The 25,983-nt window shown below is 34.9% G+C and overlaps 20 protein-coding genes and 1 pseudogene across 21 annotated transcripts, besides 1 other annotated feature; 10 read left to right on the top strand and 11 right to left on the bottom strand.

Moving 5' to 3' along the window:
* Positions 1 to 1,680: 1,680 nt before the first annotated feature.
* Positions 1,681 to 19,807: a mobile genetic element.
* TVAGG3_0174370 (protein of unknown function, DUF4106 family) lies at positions 3,611 to 4,147 on the top strand (the record flags this gene model as incomplete). The annotated part of the gene is made up of 1 exon (XM_051225424.1): positions 3,611 to 4,147. One exon carries the CDS (start codon positions 3,611 to 3,613, stop codon positions 4,145 to 4,147), a length of 537 nt encoding a protein of 178 aa, XP_051110410.1.
* On the top strand, positions 4,987 to 5,858 carry TVAGG3_0174360 (uncharacterized protein; the record flags this gene model as incomplete). The annotated part of the gene is made up of 1 exon (XM_051225423.1): positions 4,987 to 5,858. A coding segment is annotated over one exon (872 nt), but the record flags the coding sequence as incomplete, so codon positions are not given.
* TVAGG3_0174350 (protein of unknown function, DUF4108 family) lies at positions 6,260 to 6,679 on the top strand (the record flags this gene model as incomplete). Its single annotated transcript, XM_051225422.1, has 1 exon — positions 6,260 to 6,679. The coding sequence occupies one exon, from the start codon at positions 6,260 to 6,262 to the stop codon at positions 6,677 to 6,679; it is 420 nt and encodes a 139-aa protein (XP_051110408.1).
* Positions 6,696 to 7,142, bottom strand: TVAGG3_0174340 (uncharacterized protein; the record flags this gene model as incomplete). The annotated part of the gene is made up of 1 exon (XM_051225421.1): positions 6,696 to 7,142. One exon carries the CDS (start codon positions 7,140 to 7,142, stop codon positions 6,696 to 6,698), a length of 447 nt encoding a protein of 148 aa, XP_051110407.1.
* TVAGG3_0174330 lies at positions 7,179 to 8,053 on the top strand (annotated as a pseudogene). Its single transcript has one exon. A coding segment is annotated over exon 1 (875 nt).
* TVAGG3_0174320 (KilA, N-terminal/APSES-type HTH, DNA-binding family) lies at positions 8,622 to 9,378 on the bottom strand (the record flags this gene model as incomplete). The annotated part of the gene is made up of 1 exon (XM_001582192.2): positions 8,622 to 9,378. A coding segment is annotated over one exon (757 nt), but the record flags the coding sequence as incomplete, so codon positions are not given.
* On the bottom strand, positions 9,467 to 10,081 carry TVAGG3_0174310 (organellar and viral DNA polymerase type B; the record flags this gene model as incomplete). Its single annotated transcript, XM_001582191.1, has 1 exon — positions 9,467 to 10,081. One exon carries the CDS (start codon positions 10,079 to 10,081, stop codon positions 9,467 to 9,469), a length of 615 nt encoding a protein of 204 aa, XP_001582241.1.
* Positions 10,377 to 10,577, top strand: TVAGG3_0174300 (uncharacterized protein; the record flags this gene model as incomplete). Its single annotated transcript, XM_051225420.1, has 1 exon — positions 10,377 to 10,577. One exon carries the CDS (start codon positions 10,377 to 10,379, stop codon positions 10,575 to 10,577), a length of 201 nt encoding a protein of 66 aa, XP_051110406.1.
* On the bottom strand, positions 10,606 to 11,202 carry TVAGG3_0174290 (uncharacterized protein; the record flags this gene model as incomplete). The annotated part of the gene is made up of 1 exon (XM_051225419.1): positions 10,606 to 11,202. The coding sequence occupies one exon, from the start codon at positions 11,200 to 11,202 to the stop codon at positions 10,606 to 10,608; it is 597 nt and encodes a 198-aa protein (XP_051110405.1).
* Positions 11,291 to 11,665, top strand: TVAGG3_0174280 (uncharacterized protein; the record flags this gene model as incomplete). The annotated part of the gene is made up of 1 exon (XM_051225418.1): positions 11,291 to 11,665. One exon carries the CDS (start codon positions 11,291 to 11,293, stop codon positions 11,663 to 11,665), a length of 375 nt encoding a protein of 124 aa, XP_051110404.1.
* On the top strand, positions 12,403 to 13,095 carry TVAGG3_0174270 (MazG nucleotide pyrophosphohydrolase domain-containing protein; the record flags this gene model as incomplete). Its single annotated transcript, XM_051225417.1, has 1 exon — positions 12,403 to 13,095. One exon carries the CDS (start codon positions 12,403 to 12,405, stop codon positions 13,093 to 13,095), a length of 693 nt encoding a protein of 230 aa, XP_051110403.1.
* On the bottom strand, positions 13,146 to 13,409 carry TVAGG3_0174260 (uncharacterized protein; the record flags this gene model as incomplete). The annotated part of the gene is made up of 1 exon (XM_051225416.1): positions 13,146 to 13,409. The coding sequence occupies one exon, from the start codon at positions 13,407 to 13,409 to the stop codon at positions 13,146 to 13,148; it is 264 nt and encodes an 87-aa protein (XP_051110402.1).
* TVAGG3_0174250 (DNA/RNA polymerases family) lies at positions 13,548 to 15,701 on the bottom strand (the record flags this gene model as incomplete). The annotated part of the gene is made up of 1 exon (XM_051225415.1): positions 13,548 to 15,701. One exon carries the CDS (start codon positions 15,699 to 15,701, stop codon positions 13,548 to 13,550), a length of 2,154 nt encoding a protein of 717 aa, XP_051110401.1.
* On the bottom strand, positions 15,730 to 16,314 carry TVAGG3_0174240 (His-Me finger endonucleases family; the record flags this gene model as incomplete). The annotated part of the gene is made up of 1 exon (XM_051225414.1): positions 15,730 to 16,314. One exon carries the CDS (start codon positions 16,312 to 16,314, stop codon positions 15,730 to 15,732), a length of 585 nt encoding a protein of 194 aa, XP_051110400.1.
* TVAGG3_0174230 (phage tail repeat-like family) lies at positions 16,583 to 17,167 on the bottom strand (the record flags this gene model as incomplete). Its single annotated transcript, XM_051225413.1, has 1 exon — positions 16,583 to 17,167. One exon carries the CDS (start codon positions 17,165 to 17,167, stop codon positions 16,583 to 16,585), a length of 585 nt encoding a protein of 194 aa, XP_051110399.1.
* On the bottom strand, positions 17,187 to 17,342 carry TVAGG3_0174220 (uncharacterized protein; the record flags this gene model as incomplete). The annotated part of the gene is made up of 1 exon (XM_051225412.1): positions 17,187 to 17,342. The coding sequence occupies one exon, from the start codon at positions 17,340 to 17,342 to the stop codon at positions 17,187 to 17,189; it is 156 nt and encodes a 51-aa protein (XP_051110398.1).
* Positions 17,362 to 17,763, bottom strand: TVAGG3_0174210 (uncharacterized protein; the record flags this gene model as incomplete). Its single annotated transcript, XM_051225411.1, has 1 exon — positions 17,362 to 17,763. One exon carries the CDS (start codon positions 17,761 to 17,763, stop codon positions 17,362 to 17,364), a length of 402 nt encoding a protein of 133 aa, XP_051110397.1.
* Positions 17,781 to 18,740, top strand: TVAGG3_0174200 (uncharacterized protein; the record flags this gene model as incomplete). The annotated part of the gene is made up of 1 exon (XM_051225410.1): positions 17,781 to 18,740. One exon carries the CDS (start codon positions 17,781 to 17,783, stop codon positions 18,738 to 18,740), a length of 960 nt encoding a protein of 319 aa, XP_051110396.1.
* Positions 19,808 to 20,018: 211 nt separating the features above from the next.
* On the top strand, positions 20,019 to 20,867 carry TVAGG3_0174180 (uncharacterized protein; the record flags this gene model as incomplete). Its single annotated transcript, XM_001582188.1, has 1 exon — positions 20,019 to 20,867. One exon carries the CDS (start codon positions 20,019 to 20,021, stop codon positions 20,865 to 20,867), a length of 849 nt encoding a protein of 282 aa, XP_001582238.1.
* A 768-nt stretch (positions 20,868 to 21,635) lies between these two features.
* Positions 21,636 to 22,454, bottom strand: TVAGG3_0174170 (phage tail repeat-like family; the record flags this gene model as incomplete). Its single annotated transcript, XM_051225409.1, has 1 exon — positions 21,636 to 22,454. One exon carries the CDS (start codon positions 22,452 to 22,454, stop codon positions 21,636 to 21,638), a length of 819 nt encoding a protein of 272 aa, XP_051110395.1.
* Positions 22,455 to 23,300: 846 nt separating this feature from the next.
* Positions 23,301 to 25,774, top strand: TVAGG3_0174160 (uncharacterized protein; the record flags this gene model as incomplete). Its single annotated transcript, XM_001582186.1, has 1 exon — positions 24,518 to 25,738. The coding sequence occupies one exon, from the start codon at positions 24,518 to 24,520 to the stop codon at positions 25,736 to 25,738; it is 1,221 nt and encodes a 406-aa protein (XP_001582236.1).
* Positions 25,775 to 25,983: the final 209 nt, after the last annotated feature.

Here is a 25,983-nt window from a genome sequence, read left to right as displayed (position 1 = left end):
CAAAGTCTTTACAAAACATAGACAAGAAAGTTCATGAGAAAGTCTTTACAAAACATTGACGAAGAAGTTCATGACAAAGTCTTTACAAAACATTGACGAAGAAGTTCATGACAAAGTCTTTACAAAACATTGACGAAGAAGTTCATGACAAAGTCTTTACAAAACATAGACAAGAAAGTTCATGACAAAGTCTTTACAAAACATAGACAAGAAAGTTCATGAGAAAGTCTCAACAAAACATAGACAAGAAAGTTCATGACAAAGTCTTTACAAAACATAGACAAGAAAGTTCATGACAAAGTCTTTACAAAACATTGACGAAGAAGTTCATGACAAAGTCTTTACAAAACATTGACGAAGAAGTTCATGAGAAAGTCTCAACAAAACATAGACAAGAAAGTTCATGACAAAGTCTTTACAAAACATAGACAAGAAAGTTCATGAGAAAGTCTCAACAAAACATAGACAAGAAAGTTCATGACAAAGTCTTTACAAAACATAGACAAGAAAGTTCATGAGAAAGTCTTTACAAAACATTGACGAAGAAGTTCATGACAAAGTCTTTACAAAACATAGACAAGAAAGTTCATGAGAAAACATAGACAAGAAAGTTTTGACAAAACATAGACAAGAAAGTTCATGAGAAAGTCTTTACAAAACATTGACAAGAAAGTTCATGAGAAAGTCTCAACAAAACATTGACGAAGAAGTTCATGACAAAGTCTTTACAAAACATTGACAAGAAAGTTCATGACAAAGTCTTTACAAAACATTGACGAAGAAGTTCATGACAAAGTCTTTACAAAACATTGACGAAGAAGTTCATGACAAAGTCTTTACAAAACATTGACAAGAAAGTTCATGAGAAAGTCTTTACAAAACATTGACGAAGAAGTTCATGACAAAGTCTTTACAAAACATTGACAAGAAAGTTCATGAGAAAGTCTCAACAAAACATAGACAAGAAAGTTCATGACAAAGTCTTTACAAAACATAGACAAGAAAGTTCATGACAAAGTCTTTACAAAACATTGACGAAGAAGTTCATGACAAAGTCTTTACAAAACATTGACGAAGAAGTTCATGACAAAGTCTTTACAAAACATTGACGAAGAAGTTCATGACAAAGTCTTTACAAAACATAGACAAGAAAGTTCATGACAAAGTCTTTACAAAACATAGACAAGAAAGTTCATGAGAAAGTCTCAACAAAACATAGACAAGAAAGTTCATGACAAAGTCTTTACAAAACATTGACGAAGAAGTTCATGACAAAGTCTCAATAAAACATTGACGAAGAAGTTCATGACAAAGTCTTTACAAAACATTGACGAAGAAGTTCATGACAAAGTCTCAACAAAACATAGACAAGAAAGTTCATGACAAAGTCTTTACAAAACATTGACGAAGAAGTTCATGACAAAGTCTCAATAAAACATTGACGAAGAAGTTCATGAGAAAGTCTTTACAAAACATTGACGAAGAAGTAACTTCATCTAGTGAAAGTAGTGGCAATGAAGGAAAAAGAAGAGTTAAAAACTCAGTCAGGAAGAAAGTAAAGCTTAGTCCACGTGGGTTCTATTATGACACATAAATCCAACTATTCTATATTTTTACCCATATGAAATGTACGCCGCTCAGAATATAACGCCAACAGTTTTGGATGCCATGAATGGAAATGTTTCCGAATGGTATAACGAATGCGACAATGCCATTAGAAGGTCAGAAATAGTTCCTGGAACTTACGAATATACAACTGCTGTTTCTTATGGAAACGTAGGTGAGTTTGGTGAAGGTTCTTCAACAACAGTAGATATTGCTTGCGACAGGTTTCATATTATTTCTATTGACAACTCTTTCTTATACGTGGAACAAGACATTGAAATAAAACCTTCTGCCAAGTTGTCTGACAAGAAAGGTTGCAATGGAATTTTCTATGTCGGATACCAATATGCTCCAGAAGTTTTCATGGGATATAAGATATATTCTAACTCTGACTTAGTCCAAACAGTAACATGGGCAAACTATGAATGGTTCGCTTTGAGAAACTCAGTACAACCACAAGCTAGAGAACAAACAGACCAGTATGCAACTATTGAGAAAATAAGAAGACTTGACCCTAACGTTCCAGGAATTTATGTTAACCTTTCTGGACAAACTGCAGCAGCAGTAACCAAAGTAAAACTGAAACTTAGAGTTCCTTTGTCATCTTTCCTCATCTTCAGGTTTTTAAGATACTTGCCAAACTGGGCAGGAAAAATTTCTATCGAACTTACTCCAAGCAAAAATAACTTAGTCATTGCACCAACACAAGACCCATTCACTCTTACAGACGTAAAGGGAGCAAATCAAACGTCATTCGCCGAATTTTGCAAAGACAAAGTCGACTTAGACTTTGGTTTCTCAAACCTCAACACTGAAGTAAACTATTATTTCAATGCTGCTGGAACTGCTTGGGACCCAGTTAAGTTCACATGCGAAAAGTTTGAATGCAAGAGAATAGAAAGCAGACTTGCAGTCTATATGTTGGACCCAGATATTTCAAATGCTTTAGCTGCCAAATATATTGCAGTTCCACTTATGTTCCCTATACACCAAATATCTGTCAAAGACTTTGCAGGTGAAGTTGGAAACCAAAGTGCTGACCCAGGTGCAAGAACAGATATTGCTTTAACAACTGCAATGAAACATGCAGATACTATGTTTGTACTGTTCAGACGAACTATAAATGACTATTCTTGTTTCTACAACCCTGGTATTAAATATCATATAAACATAGATGGCAAATATTATCCAAGAGAAGAATATTCTACAGTTGAGGATATGAGGTCATACAACTTGACATTAGATGCTATGAACTTTAACAACAACTTCACAACAACCATTAACCCTGAAATGCAAAGTTCTATTATGCCATATGTGAAAGTATGGACTCATACAGGAGGTCAAAAAACTCAATATACAAATGGAGACCGTTCAAACTTTTGGCTTGGCATTCCATTTGCTGACTCAGAAGACTTTATGGGTGGTATTTCAACTGTTGGTACAGTTCAAATACAATATACTGGTGACAGAGACGGTCCAGATGAATTGAAAGCAAAGAAGTTTACAAAACCAATAGCACTTTTCACGGAAGATGCTCTTTTGAAGATTCGTTCGATGAAACCTGCTGGGGCTCCACAGATTGGCATAACGACAGCTTCCATCGAGCAGATTTTGGCAGCAGGTCAGTAAGTTGTTCTTGAACTGACTTCTCTCCGTCAAATATTGACAGTACGCCAGTTTTGACATAGTATTGTATTATAAACTTACCTTTAGAAATATCGGTCAGTTTTGTTGTTATATTTTTGTCTCCTTCAAGAACTTTCACCATTTCAGTTATACCAACTCTCTCTGCTTTATGAAAATATTTTGGTTCAGCAAAGACTGCTATTCTATAACATTTTCCATTGTTTGTATAAAGAACTATTCTATCAGTGTATTTGTATTGTTTGTGTGTGTAAACTTTGTTTTGCTTCAATTCGAAGAGATACTCAAATACGTCCATCTTTTTATTCTAAGTAAAATGTCATTTCCGAAAAATAGAAGCGTAAGTGTTTCAAAAGGTTTAATGGCGGTGGCAGATGTGAAGTTAAATTCACCAACTCAAACAAACAGTCAAAGTGTTGTTGTCAATGTCAAAGAAAGAGATGTTGAAGTGGAGAAACCATACGAAGACAAAGATGGTATAACAATAGTTCCTGTAAAAGAACAACCAACATATCCTGAAGTTAGCAGAGACTTAAGTTCTGTTGCAGATATTCGAAACGACTACATGCAACTGAAAGATAAGCTTAAAACTCAGGAGAAGATTTGTCAGGCTTTAGGTATAATGTTAAACTTGGTCGAACACAACCCTGTAAAAGTGAACTCATATGTCATCGCACCTCATGAAATTTTGAAAGAACTATTGAAACTTTTGACAGAGGCAGACGATATAAACATCAAAGAAATAGAACCCGACATTGCTTGCTGTGGTGTTTCATATAATGTCATTGACAAGATATACGTTATGAAAGGAGGTGAAACGTTGAACTTAAAATATAGTTTCCCAGACGTCATAAAAATATTTGACGACCACAACATTTCATTAAAATTTATTTGCTAAGTAAATGGCAGAAGACATAGTGGTTTATACTATTACGACTAAAAACCCTGAGTCATATAATTCTATAACAACAAACTTACAAAGTCCTCAAGGACGATATTGTAAACTAACCTTAAACACAATGACGACTAAAGCCTGTTTTGCTCTTTTGACACCAGAAGATTTTATTGTTGTGAATGGTAAAAAATACTCCTTTGAAGATACTTACTCAGATATACCACCAACAGGTTTTGTTGACTTATTTAATACTTTAAGGACGGATGTAACATGTGCTGCAACTAGAGCAGGTTTCATTATGTTTGGATGTCCGACTGAGTTTAGTATAAACGATATGAGCTATAATACAAAACTTATATCTGGTTTTTACTACCAACAGTTTCCTATAACAGGAAAAGGTGTCATACAAGGTCTATCCGTTCCATTGACTTTAAGTACACCTATTTTATATATTGTTTCAAACTTAGGTTCAAAGTGCTATTCGAATGTCGACAGAAACTACTATGACCAAAAGATACTCATGCGTATAAACAACACATTCTCTGCTGGTTTGCCTATTGTTCATTCGAATGCAGAGTTTTCAGCTTTAGTAAACTCAAACACTTTAGCAAACATAAACTTAACCTTAGTCGACGCAAACTTTGTTCCTGTAAAACTTTTATGTCCTATGTATTTGTCAATGACGGCAGAAAGTTTCGAATTGGAAGATGCAACTGGTGAAAGTATTGTATTACAAGAACAACTTCAACAACAAATAGCTCAAGAACAACAAATGCAACAAATGGAACAAATGCAACAACAAAGTCAAGAATAAAAAAAATATTTTTTTTATTTTTATAAAAATGTACAGAATAGATGTTTCAGATTTTTATGACTTCCAAGCCTTCAGAAATATGTGTCCATTTAGAGACTATAACAAAGCAGTCGAGAATTTGAAACGTTTAGTCATTTATGTTGACTCTGCCCCAGAATGTTATGTCATGAAAGAATGGGATGTAGTCTTTAACAAACCAAGAGCAACCATAGTGTCTGAACAAGAATGTAGACAGAAACTTAAGAAAATAAAAGTCGTACAAGTTGGTATGAAGATGTTAGATGCTTGGGATATCTTATTGTCAAAGTTAGAAGATTTTTCAGTTCGTGGTATAAAGTTCTATACACCATCTCCAAACTTCTATTCTATCTTCACTGGATATAAATACGAACAAGTAGAATGGAAAGAAAATGTTATAGAAGCTTGGTTAGACCATGTCAAAGAAATTATATGCAATGGAAACGAAAGAGTCTATGAGTATATCTTATGTTGGTTTGCAAACATCTTACAACATCCAAGTGCTAAAAATGAAACTGCTCTCATCATAATTGGAAAACAAGGAACAGGTAAGAACACTTTCTTTACAGATATCTTATGCAAACTGTTAGAGGGCTATTCGAACCCTAATATGACAAACTTAGAAAACATCTGCGGTAAGTTTAACTCTTCAATAGAGAATATGAAACTTATAGTATGTAACGAACTTCAAAGTATAGATACAACAAAAGTTTTGAACTCAGATGCTTTGAAGAGTCTTATAACAGACAAAGTTGGAGTTGTTGAAAGAAAATATAAAGACCAAAGAGTTTGTGAAAATGTTGCAAATTTCATCATGGTTTCAAACAATGCTGTTCCGATGAAGTTAGAAAGTTCTGACAGAAGATATGTAGTTGTCAGAACGTCAGATTCTCATATGCAAGATACAGAATATTTTGACGACTTAGCAGAAACTTTGACACCTAACTTTTACAACCACTTGTTCTCATATTTCATGACATTAGATATTTCTAAGTTCAATCCAAGACAAATTCCACATACCGAAGAGAGACAAACATTGTTAGAAGCAAACAAGAGTGTATATGAACTGTTCATAGATGAGACTGACTTTGAGTGTTTAGATGAAAGGTCATTGTACGATTCGTATAAACAATATTGTCAAGAGTATGGTTATATGACAGCGTCTAAACGAACATTCTTGGCAAATGTCAAAAGTCTTTTAGACGTACAGAATGGTGTATATACAAAGAAAAATTTTTCTGAGTAAATTTTAAAAAAAAATATTTTTTTATCCGATAGAAAAGATGACGAAATTCATCTCAGTAAACAAGTATATGTCAGGACTTAAAGAAGAACTAGACCCATTCACATATTTGAATGTTTACTTCTACCATTTTGAAAAGTCTACATTTGACAAAGTTTGGAACATCGAACCAGTTAAGTTTGCTATTGTGACTAAAAATGGTGCGAAATTTGAAGACTTAGACATAGAAGGTTTGTTAACAGTCAAAGAAAGTTTTGACAGAAGGTTCTCAAACCTTAAAGAAGGCAAAGCATACAAACTTGTTATACCTTATGAACCAAAGAAAGCAGACGACTATGAATATTATGAGTCTAAGATAGTTGAAGTTCAAGGTAAATTGGGTAAAAAGATTTTAGAGTCTAAGCCAGTGTTTGCTCCTAAAGAGGAAGAGAACATTGACATTGACCCAGAAATGTTCTAAAAATAAAATTTTATTTTTACATGTCAAATTTCTTTTTCTCTGGCTCTGGTTCTTTCTTCTCTTCTTCTACTTTCTTTTCTTTCTTTTCTCTCTTCTTCTTCTCTGGTGGAGTTATGTCAAACTTCTCAGAACCATATTTTTGTAAAAGTGCTTTGTCATTTAATAGCTCTTCTATTCTGTTTTCTATTTCATTTTCAAGAACAGCGCATGTGTCTTCTTTGCATTCTAAGAAGTTTTGTTGGACTTCATCTCTCCAAGAGGCGTCATCTCTGTCAACAAGTCTGTCATTGACAAATTTTAAGACTGCTCTGCTTAATGTTTTATGGTTCTTGTCATATTCCCAGAAACAGAACTTTAGAACAAATTCCCCTTTCTTGTTTACACTATGTAAGATTTTATGGTCGACAGATGTTTTGCTGTCGAAAAGCTTGTCTCGAATATAGATAGCGAAATCGCTAGACATTTTCTAAAAGATAAAAATTTTAATTTTTCTAAAAATATGTTAGAAAAAAAGTTTGCTGACATTGACAAGAAATTTGAGAATGTTTTAAATAAGAACAAGAGGAAGTTAGAAAATGCTCAGATAAAACCCATACATGACAAGTTCTTATTTGCTCAGAATGGTATAACAGGTCTAATCGCACCACCTGGGTCGGGTAAGACTTTCACTTATCTTAAAATGGCTGCACAACAACAAGAACTAGATGAGAAGAACCCATTCTATGAGTTAGTAGTCATTTGTAGTACTTCTGGTCAATTTGACCAAACCGTCAATTCGTTCAAAGATATCATAAAGAAGTCTAAGTTAGTATGTATAAAGGATACTGAGTTGTTAGATTGGATAAAGAAGTACCAAAGAAGAGTTTTGAAGTATAATGCTATAAATGAGTATGTCAATTCGAAGTTTAAAGACCCTAATGAGGAAATGCAGAGAATATTAGAGAAGAAACACTTCAGAAACAAACAGAAAGAGATAGAATACATTTCGAAGAAATTGCAATCTTACGATTGGAAGACATACCCTCACAGGTGTCTTCTTATCTTAGATGACTTTGCTTCTCATCCTTTGTTAAAGAACAGAGAACAAGATATGTGTCGAATTCTTAAGAAGCTCAGACACTTTAACATCTCAGTTGTCATTTGTGTACAGACAGCAAAGAGTTTAAGTAAGGATGTAAAGAGAATACTTACTGATATTATACTTTTCCCCGGATTGTCCGAAGACGATTTCATGGAACTTATGAAAGAGTCCATGGCAGGTAAGTTTGACAGACATGAACTATGGAGAAGTACAAAGTCATACAAGACCCTCATACTTCTTTCAGAATTCATATCTACGCAAACAAAGTTCAAATTGTAAAAAGTCAAGCGTAAAAATGTAAGTGTTTGAGTCTTAGTCTGTTGTGGTGCTGGGGCTGTCGGTTCTTCTGGCTTTGGAAGACATTCAGGAAGAGGAACGTCAGCCATCCGTTTGTGTCCTGTCGGAAGGAAGAACTTTTCCTGTCGGAAGGAAGAACTCTTCCTGTCGGAAAGAAAAATTTTTCCTGTCGGAAGGAAAAACTTTTCCTGTCGGAAGGAAAAACTTTTTCTGAAGGTCGGCCAAAAAGTTCTCAATTTTCGAAAATTTGAATGGTTTACGGACGGACAACTGGAAAAATTTTTCCTGTCGGAAGGAAAATTTTTTCCTGTAGGAAGGAAAATTTTTTCCTGTAGGAAGGAAAAAATTTTCCTGTTGGAAGGAAATTTTTTTCCTGTTGGAAGGAAGGACTCGGAATGCCAGAAGGATTTGACAAGACAATTTACCTTATAGAGCTACCTGAGCCATCTTTGGTGTCAAGCTTGAAAAATAAATGGTTCATTTACTCTGCTTGTTTGAAGTTGTCAAAATACTCTGTTATCTTTTCTTTCAGTAATGGCAAATCTTCTTTGAATGTAAGTATTGTACAACCTTTCATATCATAGTGTGTTTGAGGTAACGTATCTTGAACTATCTGTTTAACATCTTCATTCGGTGTCATTGAAATCGGTAAGTTTTCGCGATAGAACCAATTTCTGTCAGATTTGTAAATCTTAGCAAGGTCGTAAAAGCTTTTGTTGTTTCTTCTGACTAAATGCAACATAACCATATCTTTATCTTCTTCATTTTCCATCTCTTCAGTGTAAATCATATACTTATAGTTCTTTTCCTTTCCTTTTGGTACCGAACGTGGTATTCTTTTCTGTATGGTTTTGTCTTTTGCTTCAAGCTTGTTCTCTAGCTCTTCACGTTCTTGTCTATGAATTTCGTCAAGAAGTTTACAAACATACCAAGCATAACGAGGTGAAGCCCACATTGCAACAGCATTTACAAGAAGTCTATGTACATACCAGCCTCTCAAACCATTTGGCAATTTTTCACGATTTTCATAGAGTTTTGGCGACTGGGGTTTTTCTCCCACTCGCTGTTCTTCACGATTTTCAGAAAAAAGTATGTCTCGCTGTGCTTCATTTAATAGTTCAATAGTGCTTTGGTTCCTAAACCAGTCTTTAGGAACCTTAGTATCTGGTGCAAAACATGCTGTCAAAATACTTTGCATTTGGTACATGTCATCTTTGACCGAACGAATGAGACGTAACTGTTTGTTATACTGAACCCACTCATATTCTTCACTTATGGCTTCATGAACGATAGCAGTTGTTGTGTTCTCTGATGTTGACATATCTGTCTTTACATACAAAATAAAAAAAATATTTTTTAAAAAACTAGCGTTATTTTCTATCTTGTATAAAAGACCAAAAATAAACGCTTTACATGTATTTTTCAGCAACTTCGTCAAATAATTTTATAGCTTTGTCGATCTCATCTACTTCAAACGTTTCTTTACCTTTCGTGGGAGCACCATACATCTTCTCAAACTTTTCAAGTAGTTCTGTTTCAGCAGCTCTCATATCGTTAACAAACACAACCTTAACTCTATTGACTATACTGTCATATCTTTTAGTTATATTATATGTTCTTCCTATCTTATATCTCTTTGTATTGAAGTCCTTCGGTTTCTGAACGATGTAAAGTAAGCCTTCACTGCAACGTTCCGTATCGAATGAACCATATGTTATGAAATTATATCCAACAACTGGGTCTAACCAGAACAAAACTACTGGTATAAGACTTTTGTCTATAAGATATGCTCTTGTTCCATAGAATCTTACCGATATCATAAGCTCAGGATTTCTTGTCAAAATTTTCTGAGTAGAAGCATTTCTAACCCAGTCGTGGGATGTTTTCTTTTCAGATAGTGTTAAAATGTCTGACAAAGAATATTTGTTGTATTTCTTTGAGTATCTTACGTTTAAATCACCTATTCTAACCACTTTGGTCTCATTGTCTATCTTTTTAACTGTTTCAAACTCAGTGTTTAACATTTCCTGTTCTTACATACAAAATAAAAAAATAAAAAAAAATAAAACTAACTTTTTTTTTCTATCTTGTATAAAAGATATGATTTCAGGAATTTTTTTGACGAAGAGTAAAAGTTCACTTCGTCAAAAAAATACAGTTATATCATGAAATTTGGTCATTTTTTTCATGTCAGAAGACTCGAAGGTGCAACACTTCCAAAATACAGACGAACTCAGAAGAGCAGCATGGCAGTATGTTCTTGACAAACAAAGGGTAAAATAAGACTAAAAACTTAACGTTTAAAAAGTGACATTTTTAATGAGCTCCGAGTCACCGAGAAAACTTGGTCAGATGTTAGCAGCTTACTTCCCTGAGGAGGATGGAAGCGTTACATACGTAAGGTTCAAAAACAACGAACCTGGAATTGCGTACCAAATTCGCGATTACATGACCGTGGAAGAGTACGAAAGGTTCCTACAAGAGAAACCAGCTCTAAACAACTCAGAAAAGAAAGAATAAAAAGTTTAACTCGTAATTGTTTATTTTTTTACTTGTATGGGCAAGCTGCAAGAATGAAGTCGACTATCTCAGTCTTTGTCTTGACGAGCTGGACGGCTCTTGCGAGTACGTCTGTTTTGCGGTCTCCAGCTGGTGTTTGACCTTCGTAATTGCGCATGTTCTTGAGAGCTCCAACTGTAAATGGTTGTAGGATGAAGAGTCTCTCAGACTGCTTGAGGTAGTCGTCTCTGTCTTTGACCGAATCTGTGGTACGAGTCGAATCGGTCGATTTGAGGGAAGAGACTGAAAGCCTGTCGTCTTCCATTGGGGCTGTGGCATACTCTTTGCGTAAGCGGTTCAGACCTTCTTCGAAGTCTTGGTCTCTCTTCGATTGGGATTGAGATTGGAATTGCTGGGGTGGAGCTTGCTGGAACATCCAAGGGTTGGGGAAGTAAGGCATAAGCTGAGGAGGAGGGTAGTTCGGGAAGCCTTGTGGTGGAAATTGGTAGTAACCTTGAGGTGGAAATTGGTAGTAATTTGGTGGAAGTACTTGCTGGAACTGAGGTTGCTGAGGAGACTGTTGTGGTTCTGCAGCTTTCGGTTTTTCTGGCTTGGGAATGGGCTCGGTTGGTGGGACGTCGGACATTCGTTTGTGGCTTAACCGTCGGAAGGAAAATATTTTCCCTTTGTCGGGAAAATATTTTCCCTTTGTCGGGAAAATATTTTCTTGTCGGATGGAAGGACTCAGAATGCCAGAAGGATTTGACGAGGCAATTTACCTAATTGAAATTAACGACTGCGTAAAAGACTACTTGCGCAAGGTCATGAAGCCCAAGGTCAAGTTCATCTCTATTTCTGGAAGGTCTACACTTCAGCTCGAGACTTCGACTGGAATTCCAATTCAAATACCAGACGGGACAGCCTACGATGACATAAAGGACGCCAAAAGAGAAGCTCTTGTTAAGTTCCTAAACAAACGTCCTTGGATAAAAATACCAAACAAGGAGAACCCCCTACCCCATATGAAATTGGCAGTTCAGTCTCTCCTTCACTTCTCGGGTCAGCCGTTCTACATAACCTGTGAAGGCGACATTCAGCCAGTTCTTTAAACATCTCATTTTAACTTCACTTTTTTTATGTTTTTACGCATGTGAAGAAGAAGCCTTCTGGTAAGTTTCTTATAGCCATATACATGGCACGCTTTGAGTAAAAACATTTTTTTCATTTTTGAATGAAGCAAGTTAAATTCGTCCCACACCAAACTCAATGGACCGATGAAGAGTTTCAAGCTATGGTTGAAGATGTTGAGAACGACATAGACGGCGAACTTGAAGGAGCTCAAATCACAATTGCAACCAAAATTGCAGAAGTCAAGGAACAGATAGCTCCACTTAAAGCTACCAAAGCTACTCTTGACCTCATGGATAGTTACCGTTTAGATGTCAAGAGTGGAATAAGACAATTAAAATTAAAACTTCTAAACTACGAAGCTATACTCCAAAAGTTAGCAGAAATGAGAAGACTTTACCAGAGCTACTTACATGTAAGGGACTTACCTTCAAGCAGTCCGACCAAAGATGAATTTTGACATTGTCCCAATTTTGTCCGAAAGTCAGCTCAGATGTTTCGAACTGCTCCCAACATATCCAGAATATGAACGTTTGCCTGAACTCTTCCGCAATCTCAAAAAACGTTTTTTGGTTCTCATGTTCGAAACTTTTATCGGAAGAGACAACAAACGTTCAGAAGAAGAACAAGATATTATTTTAAACTTGTTGTATGACTTAACCGTCATAACAAGCTTTTTGAAGTAAAACCGTCATTCTCAAACCACTTCATTTTTTCGATGTCTGAACAAGCACCGAAGCCAAACTCAATGGCAGATGTCCTTTCAAGGTTGCCAGACAAGCGCCCAGTTCAACTTCAAATTGTCCAATTGAACGCTCATCTGACAAACACCATTAAGACTATCCAAAGTAGTCTTATGACAGAGATGACCAATCTCAAAGGTGAGTTCCTCATGAACCAAGCTTCCAATGAGAAATGCCTGAACGATTTCGCGGAAACCTTGCGCAATTACGAGAGAGAGAACCGAGACCTTGCCAGACTCATCTACCGTTTCTTCGAAGAGATAGACGCCATCTGGAAGGTACTCGGAAAGGACAGAACATGCAACACCGTACTTCGTGAGTACCAAATTGAAGAAGGAATTTTCGAAGAAGAAGAGGAAGAAGAAGAGAAACACGAAGAAGAGAAACACGAAGAAAAGGAAGTTTGGGCAACCCTTGTTGCCGATGACGCTTATGAAATTTCCCAACCCTACCCATACAAAATCCGCAACAGGGAGACCGGCAAGGTTCTTACCCCAGTTCTCAACAACTTGGGACACTTGAGCCTTACCCTTCGGAATTACGGTTCAATTTCCATGGGAAGGCTTGTCGGTATGCAATGGGTTCCAAATCCAAACAAGAAGACGAAGGTCAGACACATTGACGGTGACAAGCTCAACAACCGTAAGGAGAACCTCGAGTGGTTCTAAGAGTAAAAAAAATTTTATTTTAGGGGGAAACCCCGAGTAAATTTAAGTTTTTAGTTGCGTAAGTAGCTTAAATTAATGATAATTTGGACAAGTAGTTCCCGACCTTTGAATTGGACTCTTTCGTCATCCCAGTTGCGTAGGAGGTCGTCCCAGAGGAGTTGGTAGAATTGCCATTCCAAGGACGATTTGTCCTCCCAGGCATTGAGGATGTACTGCTCGTAGAGTCTCATGACCTCTGCCTTGCACCAGACACCCTCTCCCTTGGAACGTAAGGCTTCTTCGAAGTGGTCGAATGCGATTGGCTGCGGAACCATCTGAAATGACACTTTTTGTCCGTTTGGTCAATGTTTGTGTCTCGTGCCATAGTCGACGAAAATACAGACAAACAGGTTATATATGAGTTTGAGACCAAGAATTCCCCACATTTAAATTCAAATTCGAATAAAAATTTTTTACTTCATGCAATGTTTTATTTCTGTGCCGTCTTCAAGTATGCCCCAGTACTTACGCTTGGAGAGGACATGAACTTCGGTGAAAATTTTGTCCAATTTGAATTGACCCATCTTTTCACCGACCATTCCCATTTCAATGAGTTTGTTGTATCCTTCTTCGTTCGTCATGAGTGCGTCAATGTTCTCATAGTAAACCACAACTTTCGATTTGACTTCGGAGAAGAATTTGTTGTAGTTGTCAAGGACTGCCTTTGCGAACTGAGGGTAAGACCAATGTTCGACAATAGGTTTTAATGTGGTTACTAAGCCATTTTGACCTTGAGTAAATTCGTACTTCAAAACAAAAGGAGAGAACCTTTCAACAAAGTTGTCGACCTTCTCATAGTGTTTACTCTTCATCGCTTGAGGTTTTTTAATGGAATATCCCCATGTTGAATTCATAAGTAATTTCAGTGTCATTGCAAGTTTTGGGTTTGAAGCCTTCCTAATATCATAGAGTTGTTGCATGACTTTTCCAACTGTATAGTTCCTTCCCGGGAACTTACCATCTTCGTTTGGAATTCCAGTCGGAATATATTGGACAAACCTCATGTACGCAGCGTTAAGGTCGACATAGTATATTTTTTCATATGAGTCAAACTTGTCGCAACCTATGGGTCCGGTTTGTGGAAATTCAAGTGAGTCTCTTATCTTCTGAGAAACTTCTCCTGTTATCTCATAAACATCGTCGAAGCAACCTGTTTCATATAAAACCTTCTGACCTAACTCAGATGCTCTCCAATACAATTTTACGTCGATCGGATGTCTCAATGAAAGTTTGTTTATAGCATCTTGAAGTTCTTGCAACCTCATTGGAAGTTCTTCTGGTTCAGGTTGGTATCCGAACAATCCAACTCCTTTTGGAACAGTGTACTTCTTTTGTGCTATAACTTTGTCCGGAACAACTTTTGGTCTTACTAACAATGAAAAGTTTGTTTCGTCTTTTGGTACAAAAGTTTCTGTCAGCTTGTCATCTGGAATTGGTTCCAACAAACCTTTCTCGAAAAGAATGTTAACAGCTCTGACAATGTTACACTTACCTTTTCCGAACAATGGGTTTGTAAGACTTTCGTTCAACATGAAGTGGTTGTGGACAATTACAATCTTCAACCATGGTAAGTCTTTGTCAACAACATAGTCGTCATGTGAAGAACCTTTCTCAGTCGGAATGTTAACTCGGATATTGACATTTGCCAACGGTGCAACTTTTGACAATTGACCTCTGAGCATGTACCTTGTCTTCACACATGACTCAAGATACTTCATCTTCTCATCTGTAACAAGACCAGAGTTCCTGAGACATGTAAGAATACAAGGTTCATTGACAATTGTTTCAATTGAATTGTAAATTCCATACCTTGTCAAGTCAATGTCAGACTTATTTCTGAACGGGAAGTATCCAGCATGTTGTCTGACTGCTTGAGGGTTAGGTTGGTACCATTCAAACTTTACACTTGCAATTCCTTCAATTGCATTCAAAATATCTGAGTCGGAATCAACCATTTGTTCTCTCTTTGAAGTTTTGAAAGCGTCAAGAAGTTGTGCGGCTGTTGTGACATTGCCATGTGCATAGTAAATGTGACCATCCAAATCTGTTATGGTCAATCTGAGATTGTATCCTTTCTTATTTCCGTCTTGAATTGCAGCAAGTACACCCATGAAGCCTTCTTTGTTCTTTCCTTCGTCAAAGTTTACTGTAAAGGTTCGACCAGATGTAATTTGACTTCTAACTTCACGATACTTTTCATATGCATATCTTGTTCTTTCCATGGGAGCATGTGTGTCTTCACCTTTTCCTTTTTTCCTTCTCAAAGGATGCAATTGTTCGTCATGTTTCCAGTAGAATCTGGCAAAGCCGTCGTGTCCTTCAACTTGAGGTTCACTAACATCGAAAGGCATGTCCATAAGACGTTCTTCTTCTAACCTCTCGAGTCTGTTTGGATAATTGGCGCGCGCTGTTTCCAAGTCCATCTCATAGCGAAGACCAGCCAGTTTGTCATAGACTTTTATTGGCTTTCCCTTCCTATATTTAAACTTCTTTGAAACTCTCCAACCATATCTTTGCAACTCTGCTTTTATTCTAGCAGACCTTCTGTCCATTCTATATGGAGGCATTTTTATATAAAAATAAAAATATACTGTTTTAAAATGGTATGCCATATAGCTTCTTGAATTTGTTAAGAAATATTTTAACGTATTTTCCATCTGTATCTCTAGCGTTTACATAAGCATAGCCATCCTTAGTAAAATATACTTGTAATTTTCTATAGTTTACGCCGGTATAAAAGTAGAAAGAGTCCTGTTCTTCGCTATAGTAGTAAAACTCAAACGTATGCTTACCATAGTCTGTAATTTCAATTGTTTCATCTTCTAGTTCGTCGACAAATTCGAATACTATATCTCCAAATTTGCCTATGTTCTTACTGTTTTCAGAACAAGTGACCCAGCGTAAGTTTTCAAGTCTATTGTCGTTTCTTATACGGTTTATATGGTCTACAAGAGGTAGATTGTTAGGGTTCGGTATAAAATGAGTTGCAATGACAACATGTTTAAGATAGCGTTTCCCACTCATCCTCATAATAGCATATCCGTCATTTCCCTCCCATTCGCTTAAAACTCTTTTTGTCTTTTTTTTTCTGACTTCAAATGACTCACAACAGTGAATTTCATATTTCTCATCTAACAAACAAGTTTCCCAACGGTCTACTCCAACAAACTCAGCGTACATTTCAAATAAAATAAAAAAAATATTTTTTTTAAAAATATATTTTTTTAAAATGGTATGCCATTTCATATTTCATCGTCTAATTTCTCATGAACTTTCTTGTCTATGTTTTGTCAAGACTTTCATCGTCTAATTTCTCATGAACTTTCATCGTCTAATTTCTCATGAACTTTCACCGTCAATGTTTTGTAAAGACTTCTTCATCTATGTTTTCCAACGGTCGTCTCCAACAAAACTCAGCGTACAGTTCAAATAAAAAAATGTTTTTTCTTTACTTTACATAACCGCCTGCTATCATAAGCCTTTGACGCCAACCCATACCAGCTAATGAAGGTTGACTTGGTTTAGTTTGGAAACTAACCTTTGGTTTTGGTTTATCTTCAGTTTTTGGTTTTTCTTCTTCTATTGGTTTTTCGTCACTTTTCGGTTCCTCTGACTTTACCTCACTTGCAGGTATGGTTGTGTCGTCAACATCTTCATAAATATCATATGCCATTTGTTTTTGTTTTCCTTTCAACTTTTTGTGTTTGTTGTAAAGTTTAGAATATTTCGACTCTAAGTCAATGAGATGTTCTATAATGAACTGTTGGTCAGTGAAGTATACTTTTCCATCTGTTGTCTCGAAAGCTCCTTCAGACTTCAATATTTTATTTGTGAGAGTCTGTTTCTTTTTTGAGATACTAGCCGTTCCATTTTTATGAAAAGTGACTTTGTAGTTAGGGTTTGTATTTCCAGACCTCACACTTTCTATTATTGAATTTTTCTCTTCATCTGTAAGTTCTTTGACAGGTTTTGACAATGGTTCTGAACTTTTTGTTTGTGGTGTCAAATCTACCGTTTCAACTTCTTCGGTCATTTTATCTCAGTAAAAAATTTTAGTTTGGTTTGTTTTCAACTGGTTGTTGAGGTTTTTTAAGTCGGTCTAAAACTTCCTGAGGTATAGGGAGGACTTGACAAACACGTGGTGGTTTAACTGCTGGAAGCCGACAAATCCATCTTGAACCCATTTGTCTCAAAGCTGTATTGTTCATTTCATCTCAGTAAAAAATTTTACATTCCCCACGTTTGAGGCGGTTGAGGTTGGTTGTTGTTTACCCACTGTTGTGCATGGTTATATCCTCTGTTAAAGAATCTTTCACCTTGGTCCATATAGTGCCCTGCTTGGTTATAGTAGTCATTTGCTTTGTTATAGTAGTTTCCTGCTTGTCTTCCTACATTGTCCATCCATCCTTGAACCTTTCCTCTTGTTTCAGGATTTGGAATAAGATTTGCTGCATCTCGTGCTACCTCCCAACCTTTCTGTACAGTTTGTATAATAGGTTGCGCTTTCTCTTTCAGTATACCTAATGTACTCAAAATCTTCCTTCCAATTCCAAATGCACCTCTGGCTATTGTTCCCACTGCGGGTAAAAATCTAGATGCGACTCCTGCTAATGCGCCAAATAAACCCATTTCTTATGGGTTAAAAAATGACGAATTCAAACAAGGACCCCTATGTTTCTAAGGCAACAAAGAAAGCACTCATGATAAAAATCTTTAGTTCAACACCAAATGCTTGGTTTATGGATATCTTGGAAAACATTCCGAGAGTTAGAACAGATGGACCACCATACTGGCTAATATTTGTTGGTCAAAACACAAGATACTGTGAAGCCATACCATTACAGTCCAAAAATATTTTAGATGTGAAAACTGCTTTGACAATATTCGTTGACAAATACCATCCAACAAAACTGACATCTGACTATGAAAGTTCTTTCAAATCAGACGATATTAAAAACTATCTGCGTTCAAAAAATGTAAACCAATATTTCATTGTCGACCAAAACCATTCTGCTCTTGGTGTCATTGACGGTTGTATAAAAATGTTAAGAGACTTAAACCAACCACAAGGTGGTGAGGTAGATGAAATGTCATATGACGACAAATATAGACACTTCTCCATGGCAAAGATGAGACAAGTTTTAAATATTTACAATAACCGTAAACAAAAAGGTTTGGGAAACCACTCCCCTGAAGAAATGAAAAACAACCCTGACTTAGAGAAAGACTTTATATTTAACAATTTAGTCAAAAGAGACAAACAAGAAAGAATGCCGGGCTTCAAACTTCAGAAAGGTGACAAAGTAAAAATAGAAATACCTAAACGCGACCCATATGAAAATACTATTGACTATGACAACAACAAGTACCCGACAGGTACTCACATTCGTGTTCGTAAAAATAGAAGAAAGTATACAAGAGAATATTATGAAGTTTTAGGCAAACATGGCAAAATGTACAGACTGCAAGCAGAAGATAAAACTACTATTGTCAGACCTCGTTTCAAACTTGTTAAGGTTCAAGGTGGTATACTTTCAAAGACAGTTCCTAACAAATATAAGACAACTCCTGACGAATATGCTAAAGAAGTTGAAAATGACGACTAAGCATTTCTATACCATGCGTAAACTGTCATGTAAGGTGGCATGTAGTCTTTACTTTGTCCCGTTGTTTGCGTATACCCTGAAACGCGATGTGTATGGTTTCCTTCTCCCTGTGTGTTACCCCAGAAACAATTTATAGCAAACTGAACGTTGTCTTTAACATCATATCCTTTACCTTTTTTCATTGCTGACCAATCCCAAAATCTATGCTTATGCCAACCTGCTTCAGCTGTAGTTAAATCTATGTAGTGACTGTGTGCAGGTAAGTTTTCACCTGAAATCGTTTTACTTCCGCCTGTTTCCTTTGAAGAGTTTGCACAATACAAAAACCTGTCGACTATTTGGGTCCAAGTTCCAAAACCAAGTACTACTTCTGGTCTGGTAGAGTTCATTGACGTATAAATAGAACCTATAGGATATACTGTTTGAAGTATTTCTGTCTTTAATGTTTGAAGCTCTGTTTTGTCTGCTTTTTTATCATATAAATCTTGAGCAGTGAATTTAACTTTGTTTTCATCCTCCATGACATAGACATTTCTACATCTAGTGTATTTCATCGTCGTTATGTCATCCTCCGATGTTAAACCTTGTGGAAAGTTAGGAGGTTTCCAAAGTAGTATATCCCCAGTTTCTTCAACCGTTCCTTCAATATTTTCTATACCAACAGTTGTAAAACTTGTATGTGTATGGTTCTTATCTGCTTTCTTTTCAAGGCTAACGTTTAAGTCTGTTATTTCAGAAGATGTATGTGTATGTCCAACGTCACTTTTCCTGTTTAAGGTTTCTTGTAAGTTTGTAATATTTGCAATGGTATGTGTATGAGTCTTTTTAGAATATTCGTTTTCAGCTCTTGTCACTTCACTTGACATTTTATTGTCAACATATGTTTTGTCTGCTAGTTCAGGATGAGTATGTTCTTTTGTTGCATATGTTGCATCTGCTCTGTCATGTTCTTCTTGAACTTTTTCAATGACATACTCTTTGTCAGCTTTGTTGTCAACATCTGCTTTCAAAAGAAGTTCTTTTATAGGTTTCTCGTTTAAAGTTCCTTTTGTTGGATTTATACAGACAGTATGGTTCCTATTGTCTTGAAACAGAAACTCATCTGTCATTGGGTTTATCGTCAGTTTTAAGTTTCCTTCTTTCAATGACTCAGATATCTTAGAATAGTTTGAAAAGTTTGTTGTGTTCTTATTTAGAGCTTGTACAATGAGTTGTCGGTTGTGTTGTATTTCTCTCATAGACGCTGTTTCATTTGACATTTTTATTCTAGATAAAAATATGCTTTCAATAGAAAAAGAAAATTCAAGAGTTGCTACAACTAAACCATTAGATGAACTTTTTACTAATGTCGGTCAAAAGTTTGAGACAGAGACCGTAAAGCATGAAGGCTATCGTTTTGACTACCCATTGAGATGGTTAAGAGACCCATCCGTCACAAAAGCTGTTGGCTTTCGTAGAATGAAGTTCATTTCAGAAGCCATACATGGTTTCCCATTTACGGTCGGTTTTGAAGTTCGATACTATAACAAAGAAAAACGTACGTATGAGAAATTTGAACAGGGAAAACTTTTACAAGTTAGTTTGCTTGTAAACTTAGAAACAACTCTTCAAGCTTTTCAAGAAAAAATAAACGATATCTATCTCGAATATGCAAAACAGTACAACATTGACGAAGGAGAATACCATCTCGATATTATATATGACAGGAAAAATGCAACTGTTAAAATCAATAGAATAGAAGACCTTGGAGAAAACGTTTATATTTCTACAAAATATAACAACTTGGCATGGTATAGATTTTTGAGGATGTTAAATCAGCCTGCAGCATATCCAGTACACCCGAACTTTTATGAAGTCGAAAACCCTAATGGAACATATGAAAATGTTTTCGACTCAGATGCTATTATCGTTCATGCTTCATTTTCTGGCGCCCAAAACTCTTTTTTATGCTTGGCAAATGACTTTTACGAAAAACCTACAAAGCTATATGAACCGCCGAGTGGAAGTATTTCAGACTTTCAAGTATGGTTTACTACAGATGGAAGAAAGAGAATAATTCCATTATACCATGCGTTTTACTTAGAACTTAGTTTCATATACAACTACTATCGAACGGTAAAAATATAATTTTTTAATACGGTTGAGGTGTTGGATTTGGTTGCCAACTAGACTGTGGTGCAGGTTCAGGCTGTTGTATAACAGGAGCTTGTTCTTCTGGTTCAGGGTCTTTAGGTATAATACCAACGAACTGACCTACTCTTTTACCAATATTTTTGACTCCGTTCCAAATTCCTCTTCCGACAGATTTTATTCCATTCCATATACCTCTTTCCAACATTTCGAAAGAAGTTTCCTATTCTTCCAAAGAAACCCATTTTACTATATGTAAAAATCTAATGTCCGCCTAGTCTCTTACGTTTCCTGTTGAGTTCCATAGCATTCTTTAACTGGAGCTCATACATTCTATTTCTCCTCTGGTAGAAAACATATTCTGGGTCAACTCCTGTGTTTGCGTCATCTGCATAGAGTTGTTTATATCCCACTTCAGGGTTTGTATAAAACTCTTTCCATCTCATATTTGCATACCATGGTGGCAAACCTAACGCAGCGTCATTTGACATGGCAGTTTGCATTTGTACATCTGTTGGCACTTGACCATAGTTTGCCATTGCAGTTTGTATTCTAACTTCATTTGGAATATTCTCTGGGTTTGGTTGTCCAGGTTGCTGTGCATTCGCTAAGTTCTGTGCGTCCATTTAATATTAGATAAAAATATCTCTTACGAGTACATATGCTGAACATTTGCTGGCATTGGTTCATCTTCATATTCTCTGTACTTTTCTGCCGCGTCAAATAAGTAAATGACACAATGGAAAAAACCTAAAACAAGTAGTCCTATTTCAAACCACATTTACTTACCAATAAAATTTCTTTGTTGTGACACTTTCTCCGGTTTATAGGACCTCTCTCATATTCTATCTTATCGTATCTAAACCCATAGTCATGTATATCCTCTAACCATCTCATAACGGTTTCCAAACCACTTTTATCGGATGTAAAGTAAAAACATGGATGGTTATGTACAACGTCTAAAGTTTCTAAAGAGTCTCTCAAAGTCCAGTCTACTTGGTATTGAAAATCATATGTGTTATAGAACGGCGGGTCTACTATAAAGAAAACATTTTCCTTGTCTTTGTATTTTTCATACAACTCTGTCCAATGACATCTCACAAACTCTATACCCTCAGTATATTTTTCTATGTTCTCTTTGAAAACCTTTGTATAGTTAAGATATAAAACGTTTGACATAAGTGTTTCAATGTCATGAACTCTTATAGAACCACTATATAAAAGTCTAGAAGATATACTATCCCAGTCAATATACTCTGCCTTTTTCAAAACCTCTCTGACAGTATTTTTCTTATCTAATGGTATACGTTCCATCTTACCTATAGGTATCTTTTCTTTTAACTCACTCAATATTTTGTTTGTGTCTGGTATATGTTTGAGACGGTTCATATAGTTGTCGAAGTCATTGCATATAATCTTTGAGTCTGGGAATACGGTATGGCACAGATGGGATATATAGAAACTTCCACCGAACAAATCTACAAATGTTAGACCATTCGGTAGTTTCTTAAGTTCTCTCAATAGAATATCTTTACATCTACTCTTATTTCCAAAGAAGGGTAACGGTGGTTTTGTAAAATTCATTTTATATATATATAATAAAAATGTTTTTACCTGAAAAGTGACAGAAAAGGCTTCTCAAAGTATATTTCTTTGGAACGCCCGTAACTTTCCTTTAGCGACGATAGACTCTTACCTGTCCGGACATAGTTATACTATTTTTTTACCGAAAAGTCAACAGCAACGACTTTCAAAAATTTTAGGGGCTAGAAGGCACGAAGTGCCTGGAAGGCCCGCTATACCCAAAAAAACCTCATTTTATATAAACTGCATGTTATACTAAACATCTTCAGGGGGCTAGAGGGGCGCAGCCCTGGAAGCCCCACTACCCTTTTTTTTTTTTTTTTAATATATAAAATCTTATAGCATCAAGTGTAATTTCTCAGTCCAATCCTCTCTGACATGCAAAATAAGGAAATATCTTGCAATCGCCAACTAAAATATAACATTTACACAATACCATATCATAAATTATCAAATCAAAGAATAGTATTAAATTCTATCCCGAGTGATTAGAAAAAAAAAATATTCCGACTCGTAATACGCACGAAAGTATATGATATAATTATAGTAAACAAGCCTTATTTTAGTATAGAATCTTATAATTCATATAACGGGACGTTAAATCTACCGAAATCCAGTGAATTCAAATAATCTATCCCCAAATATAAGTTTTAAAAGCTGTATTCTTAGTAATAGTAAAAATGGCTATAATACTACTTAGAACATATGATTAAAAGACTAAATACAAATAAGTCAAAATCGCAAAAAAATATCTTGTAAAGAAAATCAAAGTTCATTAATGTGAACATTCTGATATAAATAATCATTATTATCATTTTAGATTTCATTTTTATATATATTATGTTGAGGAAATGGATCAATCAAATATAGAATATAAGTTAGAGAAAAGAATAATGAAAAATTTCGAAAACTATATGGATACTCCAACACATTTCATGAATGATTCAATTGAAGAACACTATAAAATAATTCAAACTGCAAAAAATCAACTCATTCATAAGATAATCACACTACAATCCAAAATTTGCATGACACTATTTCGCTTTCCAGACTTGATTTGCGATTATACAGATTTATTCAGTTTAATAAATTCATTTTTCATCAATTATCAAAAAATCCGAACATTCCACGAAGCTCAGACTCTGTTAATTCCTATTTTAATCGAAATCGTTGCAGAATTACAAAAAAATCAAATAGAAGAATTAAATGATGAAATTCGAGAGATGAAATCGCTCAAAAACTCTTTTATTTTCTTTGTTAACTCAATAGATCAGCAAAAAGCACCATTTAATATCAAAAAGTCATCATTCTTTCATAATTTTTCAATTTTTGTTCCAAATTACACTTTATCATTGAAATTTAATTTGATGAAATACAAAACTTATCTTAGCATACTTCATTCAGCAGAAATAATTCGATTTAACGAAAGAATTCCTGAAATAAGTTTGTTTAATATCGGATCTATTGTTTCTGACATATTTCCAAAGATAATTCAGTTACCATTCAATAATAATGTCAATAAAATACTATCCAGAATCATAGAATTACCAAAAGACTTTCAAAATATTTATGAATTTTTATCATTTCTTTATACATCATCATTGACCGACCAAGAACTATCTAAACTTACTGTTTCGATCAATGATAAGTTAAGTCTTGTGGAATTGGCCTTTAATTCCATTTCTAACTTAGGAATTTCCGGATTAATTGATTCATCTACCATTTACATTTTATCTTCAATTTTTTCTTTAGTTAACATGTTAAATGACAAATTAGAGCTACAAAAATTTTCAAATTATTTTTCTCAAATTAATATCTTCGAAATTCCTGATGATTTACCAAATATAATAATAGATTTGTCAGAAACAATCAAAAACACCCTTCAAAATGTAGCTTTTTCATATATTTTTGATGAAATTCCAAAAAATCTTGACAAAAATTCCATAAAAATTCTCATTAACATGGCATTTCATGGTATTTCTACCGATATATTCAAAGATCTATCATTTATTTCGATTGATTCCTCTAATTTTGGCTGGTTTTCGAAATTATTTTCATTTATTATGGAAATTTCATGTTTAAGAGCTTTAGATAAACTGACAACGCCCAAACAATACCAAGAAATATCCAAACCATGGCTCTCTGTTCTTATTTCAAGTAGTTTTGATGTAAATCAGAATCATCGAATTTCAAATCTTTTAAATTCTATTTCAAACAGTTCCGAATCTTTAGAATATCTTGTAGCAAGTGTTTCAGAGATAATTTCTGATTTAAATGAAGAAGAAATTTCAAAATTATCAAATTTACTGAAAACTATAAATAAAAACAAAGATGATTCATTAATAGATATATATAATGAGATGAAAAGCTTTGTTGAACTCCAGAGACTTCCAGAAACATCTTTTCTTGAAAATCAAATTCAAAATATTCAAAAATACGTTGAATTTTACTCTAATTTCATTAATTCAATTGTTAATAATGATCCGATTGATACTATGTTGTTTATTTCATCACAATTATATTCTTTTTCTGAAATTTTTGAAAATTCAAAAATTAATCTGATGAAAATCAACATAAAGACAATGATTTCAAAGATCATAGGTGTCAATGCAGACATACAGATCATTATCACTGCAATCAAAGCAGTAGTTTCTCTTTTGAACGAAAATTCAAATAATAAATATGAATTTTTATCGTCAAAAGTGAATCGACTTGAGAAATCTGTTTTTACAGATTATATCACAGGCTCTGTTTATGATTTTGTCTCAAAATTACCAAAATTTGACATATTGAACCAAGATTTTGATTTTTCATATATAAGAGACACATTTGTCAGGGAAAGTATTAAACAGGAATGCTCTAAGTACAAAGATAACCCCAATCTGAGGACTTCTTTGTCATTTAACTTATCATCAAAAGTTTTATCGATAAATACCCCAGAAATCACAGAGTTATCGTATACATTTGTATTGTTAGAACTTTCTGAAGGCTTGGCCAAGCGATTGAACATTCCTTTCAACTTTTCCCAGAAAAATTTTGAAAAATCTTTTGTAATTGATAAAAAACCAGAACTATTACAAGACCAAACAGTTGTTCACGAAGAACCAATACATTTCCAGTTTGCAAACGAGAAAAGAAAAGCTCCCAAATTTGATTTTCAAATCGACCCACTTGATGATCGAGAATTTAACATCCAGAATGAATCATTAATGATTAATGATGCTTTTGGAGAGAATGCAGAAAGGATCACTGATATTATTCACTTTGTTGAAAATAATTTTTAATAAAATTTTTATTTGTTTGTTTTTATCATCTTTATTATTATTTCTATCAAACATATCCCTTAAATATGCAATTGTATTTCATTTAATGTTTTTCATTTGTATTTTTTTTCATATTCGAACGTTAAATAGAAAAACTAAAGCTACAAATGAGTTATTTTGCTCTCAGATAGGAATAATTTTGTGTCTGACATAGAAAGAATTATTTCTGATAAATAACGATAATAGTGTCAGCTTGACAATTATTT

The sequence above is a fragment of the Trichomonas vaginalis genome, chromosome IV (genome assembly GCF_026262505.1).
Source record: "Trichomonas vaginalis G3 chromosome IV, whole genome shotgun sequence".
Lineage (NCBI taxonomy): Eukaryota > Parabasalia > Trichomonadida > Trichomonadidae > Trichomonas > Trichomonas vaginalis.
This window is presented reverse-complemented; position numbering and strand designations above follow the sequence as displayed.